We start from the raw sequence: 12,107 nt of genomic DNA, 5'->3' as shown, positions 1-12,107 counted from the left end.
GTTATAATTTATCCATAACTATCTACTTCATTCTGTAGTGCTGCATTATAATTTGTTGCAATTTAACAGGTAGATATAATGGATAAAGGTTATATGCACATTATTTCCACTGTGGGGTATAACATTAAGTGGTATAAAACCACCAGTGATTCTACTCCTTTACAAAAGATTATTTGTAGTTTTAGCTCATGCTGTTGACACCAGATCATTCATCCATTTATACTATAAATATCTACTGAGTGTCTTTTATATGCCACCCTTGTGTTAAGCAATGTGGGTAAAAATATGACTATACTATGACCTCTCTCTTACAGAATCTCTGTCTATGGAGAGGAGCTAATTTGTAAGCCTCTACATAAGCGTTGTCAGTGCTGTAGGGTAATAGAAGAGGCAGCAATGAACTTCTCATCATGAAATCTTGAATGGGAATCTTTAATTGTCATCATATTGAAATATTCCAGTTTCTTTTGTATGTTTTTGAATATTCTCTAGCTTCTGGATTTTCCCAGTACTCTGTCTGTCATTGGAGACCACTTGCCTGCTATTCCCATTATGGTACATTTAGGAATTCAGAATTCTGTCAGATGATGTGTGTAAAGAAAAGGTTCATATGCAGAGTACGTTGGTTATCCAGGTCAAGTTTGGGAAATGTGTAACAGGGCATTGAGTATAAAGGTAAGATATCTTACTACGTTTTTCTTTTTTAACTAAGCTTTGTTTTCTTGTAGCGTTCATAGTTGGGACCATGTTACTCAGGGCCTCGTTGAACTTGGTTTCATTTTGATGGATTCATACGGGCCAAAGAAGGTTCTTGATGGAAAAACTATTGAAACCAGCCCAAGTCTTTCTAGAATGCCAAACCAGCATGCATGTAAGCTCGGAGCTAATATCCTGTTGGAAACTTTTAAGGTGAGACACTATTTTGGCAACCACTCCCTAATTTTGTTTAAATAATCCAAGTAGGGCTTGGCATTTGCCTGGGAGTTTGCTGGACAAGGAAATTTGAGTATTAGTTTGACAGAGGATATATGACAGAGATTAGGATGATATTGAAACATTATAGATCCAGTTTGATGGAATACTTAACTTTCTTATTCTTTTATGTAAGTTTTTCATTTATTCCACGTAATCCAATTGCTTCTGACCTAGAAGTTTGAATATAAGATAGCTTTTTCATGACTTTTCCTTCTTCCAGCAGTAAACCTTTCTAGTTTTTGTTTTATTTTGTTTTAATGCTGTTCCTTTACACAGAAGAAATTTTTTTAGGTCACTGTAGAGCATCAAGCTTAAAGAATTATGCTCTAAGAATTTTTACTGAAAATAAAACAAAAAAAGAATCATGCTTGGTTGGGCATGACTTAACCTATGATCCCAACACTTTGGGAGGCTGAAGTGGGCAGATCACTTGAGCTCAGGAGTTTGAGACCAGCCTGGGCAACGTGGCGAAACAATATCTCTACAAAAGATACAAAAATTAGCCAGGCATGGTGGCGTGCACCTGCTACTTGGGTGACTGAGGTGGATCACTTGAGCCCAGGAAGTCAAGGCTATGGTGAGCTGTGTTTGCACCACTGCACTCCAGCCTGGGTAACAAAGTGAGACCCTATCTCAGAAAAAAAAAAAAAAAAAAGTCATACTTATTGGTTCATTGTTTCTGAAGAACCCAAAATGGGAAATTTACATTTTTTTGACATTATTACCAAATTATCACTGACAATATTAATTTCCAAAACAGTTTTCAAAAATGTATTTTGTTTTGAATAAAAAAATGCTAGATCATATCTGAGGTTAAACAACTTTGCTAGTAATTCCTCTAAGTCTTCTTAATGTTCAGTTGTTTAATGTAGCTACACACGAAGAGTGTCTGCTGAAAATGTTATTTGGGAGGCTGATCTAAATGTAAATCTAGTGTTCTAATCCAGAACTATGAAGTAAATGTCAGAATAGTTCTTGGGAGTTGTAAGTGTATTTGATGATGTAATATAAATTACCCTGCTTTACAGTGATATTGTTAAAGACATTATCTTAGAGTATGTTTTTGTATTTAAATTATTATTTTTCAAAACTAAAGAGGCTCCATTTGATTTCACATAGATGTCAGCTTTATCAAGTCATCTTTATAAATTGCTGTTAAGTCACTAACAGTCTGAGGTCTGAACGAAATTAGTCTGTACCATAAAGTAATTAAGTTCAAGTAAGAATTTTAACTAAAATTTAAGTGAAAATTCAGAATGGGTCTTTTTAACAGCAACTGCTGTGCTTCTAGAAACTGAGACAGGGGTTAGGGAAGATCTTTTAAGTTTCTAGAAATTTTCATGGGCTTTTACATTTTAATTTTTAGAATAAAAGTCATGTGTACTGTCAGGAATATGGATATTGTCAGGTAATGGATACCTAAGTAGAATTTGTCCTGTTTGATGCTGAACCTTATATTAGCAATAGTTTAATGTGATCTGTACTTTTAGGCTAATAAACATGGTATTTACCCTACTAATGAATCATCGAAGCACAGAACAAGGGGAAAGTTGAGTGATTCTGTCTTTCCAGGTGATTCACATTATATTCTGAGTTTTTGAGTTTTACCCATATCCAAACTGTTCTTCATCCTGCCTGACATGCATTGATATACTTAAAAGCTGAAGGTCACCCAGGAATATTTTATTTATGCTGTTGTTTTTAGATCCATGAGATGATCAGACAAGAAATTCTGGAGCAGGTCCTCAACAGGGTTGTTACCAGAGCATCTTCTCCCATCAGTCATTTCTTAGGTATTAAACTTTGAAAGCATGAATAAAGTTTTTAGAAATATTTTCATTTAAATGTCATAATCATTTGGTCCTGGGAAAAAAAATTTAATGAGCATTTAAATGCAGTATCTTTGATAGGATGCCAATAAAGCAAATCCATTTATGTTGTCTGGGATTGTCAATTGTCAAAAAGGCTGTAGTTGTCAGTAAGGAAAGCAACAATTAACCAATAAGTAAAACTTCCATTTTGCCTCAACATTTTCTGTTATTATTAATACCTCTCAAATGAATGCTGTCCTTCTGCTGCCACTCATTGACTTCCTAGTCCTTTTAGCCTTGACATTTGGACTGCACAGCATTTGTCTCTGGTAACCTCTGAGTTTGCTGGGGTTTTTTTGTTTTTTTCTTTTTTAGACACAGTTTCACTCTGTTGCCCAGGCTGGAGTGCAGTGGCACAATCTCAGCTCACTGCAACCTCTGCCTCCTGGGTTCAAGCAATTCTTGTGTCTCAGCCTCCTCAGTAGCTGGTATAGGCACATGCTACCACGCCCAGATAATTTTTGTATTATTAATAGAGGCAGGGTTTCGCCATGCTGGCCAGGCTGGTCTCGAACTCCTGACTTCAGGTGATCCACCCACCTTAGCTTCCCAAAGTGCTGGGATTACAGGCTTGAGCCACCACACCCAGCCTGAATTTGCTGTTTTTAATACATAACTCCTAATGTCTAAATTGACTGGTCTTAATCACCAATTTTAAAAATTTCTCTATGTCATTCATCACTGTTTATAACTCCCCTGAAACTTTTTTAGGTAAGTTCTCTGACTACTGTAAGAGTTTGCTTCTTTTCCTGCCTGTGACCAGTTTTTCTTTTACCTCAAATATAATACAGCTCCCTTCAAACAAATTTTCCTTTCCACTGCTCCTATTTCCATTATTTGAAGCATGGCTCTCCAGGTCCTGGAGGCTGGAATTACCTTTTATTTTCTCAAACACACTTGGTACCAAAGTTCTGTCATTTTTCTGCCTCATACTGTTATTTTTTTCTATCTTTTTATTCCCTCCTTCCCCCAACCTCACATCCACTGTCTAGTTCCCATTCTTACAACCTTGAATTTAGACTACTACCACAGCTTTCTAACTGGTTTCCTGGCTTTTTCTTCTCCCTTCAGCAATTTAACCTGCATATTACCACAGGTTAGTATTCCTAAAATACCACTTTATGACTATAAAATCATCAATATGTTCTTTAATAAATTGTCAGCTCTTTTTGTTTGTTTGTTTGTTTGAGATGGAGTCTCACTCTGTCACCCAGGCTGGAGTGCAGTGGTATGATCTCAGCTCACTGCAACCTCGGCCTCCCAGGTTCAAGCAATTCTCCTGCTTCAGCCTTGCAAGTAGCTGGGACTACAGGCACGCGCCACCACACCCAGATAATTTTTGTATTTTTAGTAGAGACGGTGTTTCACCATGTTGGCCAGGATGGTCTCAATCTCTTGACCTCATGATCCACCTGCCTCGACCTTCCAAAGTGCTGGGATTACAGGTGTGAGCCACCGCACCTGGCCAAATCGTCAGCTCTTTATCCTGGCACTGAAAGTCCTTGACAAGTGGATCCCAACCTACCTTTCCAATGTTAAAGTCAGTTATTTACTTTCCTGGATTCTTCACCCTAGCATCATTGATTTCCCTACCATCTTCTGAATATGTCTTATGCTTACCTTTCTCAGACCTTTACCCATACTTTTCCCTTTATATATGTAGGTCTTTCTGGTTCTTTGTGCATTTAAATGTTCCCCATCTTTTAGAACCTAGTTTAAGTTCCTTCTCATTGCTTTCCTAATATATGCCAACTCATAATGATCTCTTCTTCCTTTGAACTCCTATTTAAACTCTCCTTTTACCATTTAGTAGGCAATAAACTATGTTTGGAATTATTAGATATTTGATATTGCTCTGTGATTTACCTCTTTAATTCTTAAAAAAAAATTTTACTTCCAACTAAATTATTAAAATTTTTGAAGAAAGACTATGTTTTATACTTTTATGTTCCTAATAGAACCATATTATGTTTGCACATACTAAAAATTCAGAAATATTTATTGATTTATTTTAGCTTAGAAGTAGAAAGATGTGTGCTACTACTTATGTCTAGGAGTGTAATCGGTTTCTTCCTTTCTTTTAGGCAGTTTAATTTTTAGAGAAATTGAAACTATCACAGAAAAAAGCTAAAATTATCCTGGTTACATTGGAGAAAAAGTATATATAGAATCAGTAGAAATTTGTATTGCAGTATACTTGACTTATTTGAGAAAGGAAGCAAAAGACTTACATTTCTTTCTCCTTATTTTTCTTTTATTTCAAACATCTGTAGTTATTTGAGGCAACTGATTATAGATTCTGTTTTTCAGACCTGCTTTCAAATATTGTCATGTATGCACCCTTAGTTCTTCAAAGTTGTTCTTCTAAAGTCACAGAAGCTTTTGACTATTTGTCCTTTCTGCCCCTTCAGACTGTACAAAGGCTACTTAAGGCAGTGCAGGTAAGTCTTCAGATTCCCAAGTAACTTGCCAAAACTGAGGTTTAACTGTCTAGTGGAAGTCTGATGCATTTCTGTATAAATATATATGTCTAAGAAATCTATTCCACTTTAGTCTGAAACATAAAATTTGCATGAAAAGGGCAAGAGCATTGAGCAAGACTGTTTTCCAGGTTTATTTACTATCCATAGCACTATTCTGTTAACTCATTTTCAAGTTAATGAAATAATTAAAACTCTTAGAACATTATTGAGTACAATAGATTTACAAAGGCATTCACAACCAGTTTCATTGTAGTGTTACAAAGTATACTATTGTCCTTGTTAACTGTAATAAACATTAAAGCATATATAAAACAGAAGTAAGCTTCCTTATAGAAGCCATATGGTAACAGTATTGGAAATGAGCTAAGGCTAATAAGCAAACTTGTTCTGTTTTTACCCACTGATTCTTTTTCAGCCTCTTCTCAAAGTCAGCATGTCAATGAGAGACTCCTTGATACTTGTTCTTCGGAAAGCTATGTTTGCCAAGTAGGTAGCATCTTTTTATATCATAGGAAGATGTCGCCCTCTAATGTTGGGGCTAAAGTTATCTTTGCCATCTCCTAGTACCACCTGTTCACAGTGATCATGCGAATTCCCAGCCCCGCAGAGCAATTTCATCAAATAAGGCATTTTGCTAAGTCCTTTGTGTGCTTTTTTCATTTAGTCTTCAGAGCAACCCTATGAAGTAAGAATTATTGCAATTCCCATTTTACAGATAAGAAAACTTAGGCTTAGAGAAGATGAGTAACTTTCCAAACCTAAAACAATAGCTGGTGGTGGAGCAAGGATTCAAAGTCAGTTCTAATATCAGAGCTTGTGATGTCAAGTACTTTACTCTGCTACATTAGAATAATCTTCAGGATAATGTTCTAGTGCCAAATACTCTGAAACCTGAGCTGGCAGCAGTACCAAAGGGGACTGCTTTGGAACTTAGTCAAGAGGAATATACTTAAGAATCTCATTTTAGTGAACATCTGAATTATGATCTAGAGGCTAGAAGATCAAATTAATTGTTGAGGGGAATGAGTTTTATTTGTAGCTTAGCCAATCCCTCCTAACATCTCTTCCTTTATTTCTTAGTATATAAGCTAGAGATGATCATACCATCTCCTAAAAATATAAGACAGTAATATGTGAAAAGCATTTGGTACTTTGAAGATAAGATACCCAATTAATATCACATTGGCCATATTAAAATATATTCATGGGTGTCCACAGGAACAACTAAGCCATATGCTATTATCTTTGTTCTAGAATTAACAGTTTTTGTTACTCCTCACCCAAAGGCATGGCGAATAGACTGAGATATTATGTTGTAACATCTTTAACATGTATTAGTCATTGAGCCTCAGTGAGAAGATGAGTGTGACATTTTCTGGATGGAGAGTTTACATGGCATCAAGTACTACATTATCCTGTGATGAAAGAGAGCATATGAAGGAAAGCACTCCTTCAAACATGGCAAAATCAGCAATTTCTTTTCTTTTCTTTTTTTTTTTTTGGAGTTGCAAGATTTAATAGTGTGAAATAGAGTGGAAACAGAGCTCCCATACAAAGGGAGGGGACCCAAAGGGGGTTGCTGTTGCTGGCTTGAATGCCTGGGTTTATATCCCAATCCTTGTCCCTCCTGCTGTGCTCTCAGGCAATAGATGATTGGCTATTTCTTTACCTCCTGTTTTTGCCTAATTAGCATTTTAGTGAGCTCTCTTTACTATCCGATTGGTCAGGTGTGAGCTAAGGTGCAAGCCCCATATTTAAAGGTGGAAGCGGTCACCTTCCCAGCTAGGCTTAGGGATTCTTAGTTGGCCTAGGAAATCCAGCTAGTTCTGTCTCAGTCCGTCCTCTCAACAGGAACACCCAAGTGCTGTTGGGGAGGTTGGCCGATGACCGCTCTAACTGCTTCCTGCTGAATTGGGGCCTAGTAGGGGTTGTGCAGTTGAGATTTCCTCGGGAAGGGTGCCTTCAATGTCATTAACATCGGAGCATGGGCTAACAGACTGGTCCAGGGGTCCGCGGTAGATCTTAGTCATGGACTGCATCTGGGGCTCCATTTGAAGAACCATTTGTAGTTTTACAGTTTCGATTCTGGAAGAGACAAACTTAAAAAGGAGGTTAAAGGTATAGGGATTCAAATGTATGGCCTGCAGTGCAGGGGATTATTTCTTTGGCACACTTCACAGGCCCTGACTATCTGCTTGATAGTTTTGAAAAGGCTTGGTCCAGTGTAAATAATAATTTGGCCATCTGATGGGTGCTATCAATGCCTAAGTGGAAGGTTTGGTGAACGGTTTTAAGTAATTTCTATTGGTTAGCTGCAGGCAAAAGTATTTTTCCTTCTTCGGTGTCTAGCCATCTGGAGGGGAGGAAAGTATGTCCTCGTGAGGTTCTCCATTCTGTTTCTCCTGCTGAGTACTGGGGCTTAAAATCAGCGATTTCCTACATTTGAGTAACCAGCCAATTTTGCAGTCTCTCGGCACTCTTATTCTTATTCCTCACATAGACTTGAGAGCAGGATAGAAGGAAGTAGAGTATCATGAGTTAAGTAATGAAAAATGTCAGTTCAATTTCTGTACTATAAATTGCTTTGAACAGCTGATACTTTATTTTGAGTACATAAATTCACTTTGTTTTGCTCTACGCTTCATTGTTTATACATATGGCTTCTCTGTATGCAACTGGCTGTATTTTTCTGACCCAGAAGCATATTCCTGTGAAACAGGTTTGTTAACTTCTCTATTTCTGAGCTAGCCAGCTTGATGCCCGAAAATCTGCAGTTGCTGGATTTTTGCTGCTCCTGAAGAACTTCAAAGTTTTAGGCAGCCTGTCATCCTCTCAGTGCAGTCAGTCTCTTAGTTTCAGTCAGGTAAGGATTATTTATGTTAACTTGCAGTGTGTGCATATCATTCATGTGCATTGATGAAATGCATGCTGTTTTCTTTTATTCCTGTTACGGTTATAAGAATGATCCTAGAACTAAAGAGTCTGATGATGATGATGATGATGATGATGGTGGTGGTGATGATAATGATGATGATATTGGCTAACACTTATTAATGGCAGATTTACTGTATGCTAAACTGTGCTATCCAGTATGGTAGCCACTATCCTCAGTGTGGCTACTAAATGGAACATTTGATTGAAATGTGACTAGTCCACATTCTGTTGTGCTGTATGTGCAAAATTCATACCAGATTTTTTTTTTTTTTTTTTTTTTGAGACGGGGCTGAGCCTCTGTCACCCAGGCTGGAGTGCAGTGGCCAGATCTTGGCTCACTGCAAGTTCTGCCTTCCGGGTTTATGCCATTCTCCTGCCTCAGCCTCCAGAGTAGGTGGGGCTACAGGCGCCCGCCGCCACGCCCGGCTAGTTTTTTTGTATTTTTTTAGTAGAGACGGGGTTTCACCGCGTTAGCCAGGATGGTCTCGATCTCCTGACCTCGCGATCCGCCCGTCTTGGCCTCCCAAAGTGCTGGGATTACAGGCTTGAGCCACCGCGCCCAGCCTTCATACCAGATTTTGAAATAAAAGAATGTAAAAATCTAATAATGTTTAATATTGATTACATCTTCAGAGAGAATTTTGTATGTGTAGGGTTACAGAAAATATTAAAATTGACTTTACCTCTTTCTCTTTTTTAACGTGGCTACTGGAAAATATAAAATTACATATATGGCTTGCATTTGTGGTTCATATTATATTTCTTTCTTTTTTTTTTTTTTTTTTGGAGACGGAGTTTTGCTCTATCGCCCAGGCTGGAGTGCTGTGGCACAATCTCGGCTTATTGCAAGCTCCGCCTCCCAGGTTCATGCCATTCTCCTACCGCAGCCTCCCAAGTAGCTGGGACTACAGGTGCTCACCACCACACCCAGCTAATTTTTTGTGTTTTTAGTAGAGACAGGGTTTTACTGTGTTAGCCAGGATGGTCTCAATCTCCTGAACTTGTGATCTGCCCACCTCAGCCTCCCAGAGTGCTGGTATTACAGGCGTGAGCCACTGCACCCGGCCCATATTATATTTATTTTGGATAGCACTGTGCTAGATATTGTGCTAAAGTGCTTTACATTTATTATCTCATTTAATCTTCAAAGCAGTCCTCTGAGGCTGGATACTATTATTATCCCTATTTTCTTATGTCAATTTATTTACTTTGCACATGTATATATATTACACCTTGTAATCTGAGAAAACAAAACTTTTTATAATCTGGTAATCTAGGCTTTGGAGCAATAAAATTGTCTTCATAATTTAAATGATGTACTATAAGATTTATAAATAGGAGACATATTTATATATAACAGTTTGACTAGGAATCCTCACTTTATTGCTTTGGTATAACTATATAAAGCTTTGTCTATAACTTATAGCATAGATTAAATATTAGGAACACTAGTTATCATTTGTGTGTTATTATCCCCGTTTTAAGGATAGGTAAACTGAGGCTGAGCCAGGTTAAATAAATCACCCAAGGTTATATAACCAAGAAAGGGTGGAAGAAGGATTTGGCTTCAGGCAGTATGAACTACATTACTGTGATACCTGGAGTAAGGATTAGGAATTCTTGGTGTATAATTGCTGATTTTATTATATAATTTACACAAAGGATGTCAATTCTTTGTCACGTCCATTTCTAAACAAAAAACTGTCTTCCTCTAAACCTTTCTAGAATTTGTGGAAGAGTGAGATTCTTCTAGCTATTGAAGAAGTCTTAGAGCTTTTAAATAAAATTATGTATAGTATTCCTACTGGATTCTAGTGGCTTGAAATAAGCAGTGTGCCTTCCTAAGCAATTGATATTGTCAAGGAAACCTTAAGGAATGGGAACAGTTAGTTTTATTAAAATGCTTAAAAATTCTCTTATTCCAAACCAGAATAAGAATGACACTTATTACTGCATGGTAATGATTATACTGTATGTCTCACCCCTGGAGTTTGGGATGTGGAGAAAGCTAAGTTTTTTTGACCAAGAACATAGGCTTATTTAGCTCCTTATTGGAAACTGCTTTGGTAAGATAGACATGAATTGGCCTGTCTTCCTTTCAGGTTCATGTGGATGTTCACAGTCATTACAATTCTGTTGCCAATGAAACTTTTTGCCTTGAGATCCTGGATAGTTTGAGGAGATGCTTAAGCCAGCAAGCTGATGTTCGACTCATGCTTTATGAGGTAAGTCAGTAGAATGGAAGGAATGTAGCAAACCCCCAACTAATAATTCTTTTTATTTTAGTAATTTTTTTGTGTGATTATAAAAGTACAGTAGATATGCTCTTATTTGATGTAGTCAGCACCAGTAGCTAGTAATGTTTAGTCAAAAAGTTGTTTAAGGCAGGGCACAGTGGCTCACACTTGTAATCCCAACTCCTTGTGAATTCAAGGCAGGAGGATCAAGCAAGACTCTCTTTACAAAAAATAAGAAAATAAAAAACATTAGCTGGGTGTGGTGACATGCGCCTGTGGTCCCAGCTACTCAGGAAGCTGAGGCAGGAGGATCCCAGCAGTTTGAGGTTGCAGTGAGCTATGATCACACCACTGCACTCCAACCCAGGCAACAGAATGAGACCTTGTCTCTAAAAAAATTTTTTTTTGGCCGGGCGCAGCAGCTCACACCTGTAATCCCAGCACTTTGGGAGGCCGAGACAGGTGGATCACGAGGTCAGGAGATGGAGACCATCCAGGCTAACATGGTGAAACCCTGTCTCTACTAAAAATACAAAAAATTCGCTGGGCGTGGTGGCAGCGCTTGTAGTCCCAGCTACTCGGAAGGCTAATGCAGGAGAATGGCGTGAACCCAGGAGGTGGAGCTTGCAGTGAGCCAAGATTGCGCCACTGCACTCCAGCCTGGGCGACACAGCGAGACTCCGTCTCTAAAAAAAAAAAAAAAATTAAGGTTTTTAAGGTGAGGAATCATAAAACACAGTTGATAGACCTTAAATATTTTATTTTAATTTGAAATATTTAAATGTACTATAAATTTGCCAGTCTTAAGACCAAGTCCTTTGTTTTGTTATTGAGTACAAGTTTACTTCCTGTCTCTCATACAAACCCATACCCTTAATTTATTGCCTATAGTTTCAAATTTGTGTTTACCTAAAGTGGTATAAAAACTTTAAGCTACTTCAGACAGTTTAGTACAAAAATCTTTTAGATAGCTTCAGTTTTTTCTCTTTTTACAATTGCCTTACGCCTAATTTATCAGAAATTGGTTTGAGAGACTGACTTTCTGAACATTTAACTTAGTTTTTTTTTTCTTTGAGACAGAGTCTTGCTCTGTCACCCAGGCTGGAGTGCAGTGACACAATTCTCGGCTCACTGCAACCTCCATCCTCCATCTCCTGGGTTCAAGTAATTCTTCTGCTTCTCAGCCTCCTGAGTACCTGGGATTACAGGTGTGCGCCACCACGCCCAGCTGATTTTTGTGTTTTTAGTAGAGATGGGATTTCACCATGTTGACCAGGCTGGTCTTGTACTCCTGGCCTCAAGTGATCCACCTGTCTCAGCATCTCAAAGTGTTGGGATTACAGGTGTGAGCCACCATGCCCAGCCTAACTTAGTTTTTATAAAAGCAACTTCTTTTTGCACTAGGTTTTCAATAGTTTACTGAATGTCTGATTAAATCACTCGTTATTATGATAGTACAGCTAAGAGAAATACAACTAACTTGTGAGTAGCATATAACTTACCCAGAGGATATTGTGGTAGCATATATGAAAACAGCATTCATCTTTCTGTACATTTCCATCCGTGCTCTTAGGTGCCTAGGCACAGTATCAATGAGCAATAATATT

General features: G+C 37.9%; 1 protein-coding gene and 1 long non-coding RNA gene across 4 annotated transcripts in view; one reads left to right on the top strand and one right to left on the bottom strand.

The window, feature by feature from the left end:
* Nucleotides 1-12,107, top strand: part of FANCI (FA complementation group I) — an 82,121-nt gene that overhangs the window by 40,062 nt on the left and 29,952 nt on the right. For all 3 annotated transcript variants that reach the window (XM_050797628.1, XM_050797625.1, XM_050797626.1), the window contains 6 exons: nucleotides 729-909; nucleotides 2,681-2,768; nucleotides 5,157-5,287; nucleotides 5,745-5,815; nucleotides 8,078-8,192; nucleotides 10,366-10,488. In XM_050797628.1, the coding sequence (XP_050653585.1) occupies nucleotides 729-909; nucleotides 2,681-2,768; nucleotides 5,157-5,287; nucleotides 5,745-5,815; nucleotides 8,078-8,192; nucleotides 10,366-10,488 (709 nt within the window). The remainder of the gene's footprint in view (nucleotides 1-728; nucleotides 910-2,680; nucleotides 2,769-5,156; nucleotides 5,288-5,744; nucleotides 5,816-8,077; nucleotides 8,193-10,365; nucleotides 10,489-12,107) is intronic.
* LOC126958941 (uncharacterized) overlaps nucleotides 1-12,107 on the bottom strand; it is a 28,280-nt gene that overhangs the window by 2,321 nt on the left and 13,852 nt on the right. The gene's annotated exons all lie outside the window — the stretch shown is intronic.

Source organism: Macaca thibetana, chromosome 7, assembly GCF_024542745.1.
Source record: "Macaca thibetana thibetana isolate TM-01 chromosome 7, ASM2454274v1, whole genome shotgun sequence".
NCBI classification, from domain to species: Eukaryota; Metazoa; Chordata; class Mammalia; order Primates; family Cercopithecidae; genus Macaca; species Macaca thibetana.
This window is presented reverse-complemented; position numbering and strand designations above follow the sequence as displayed.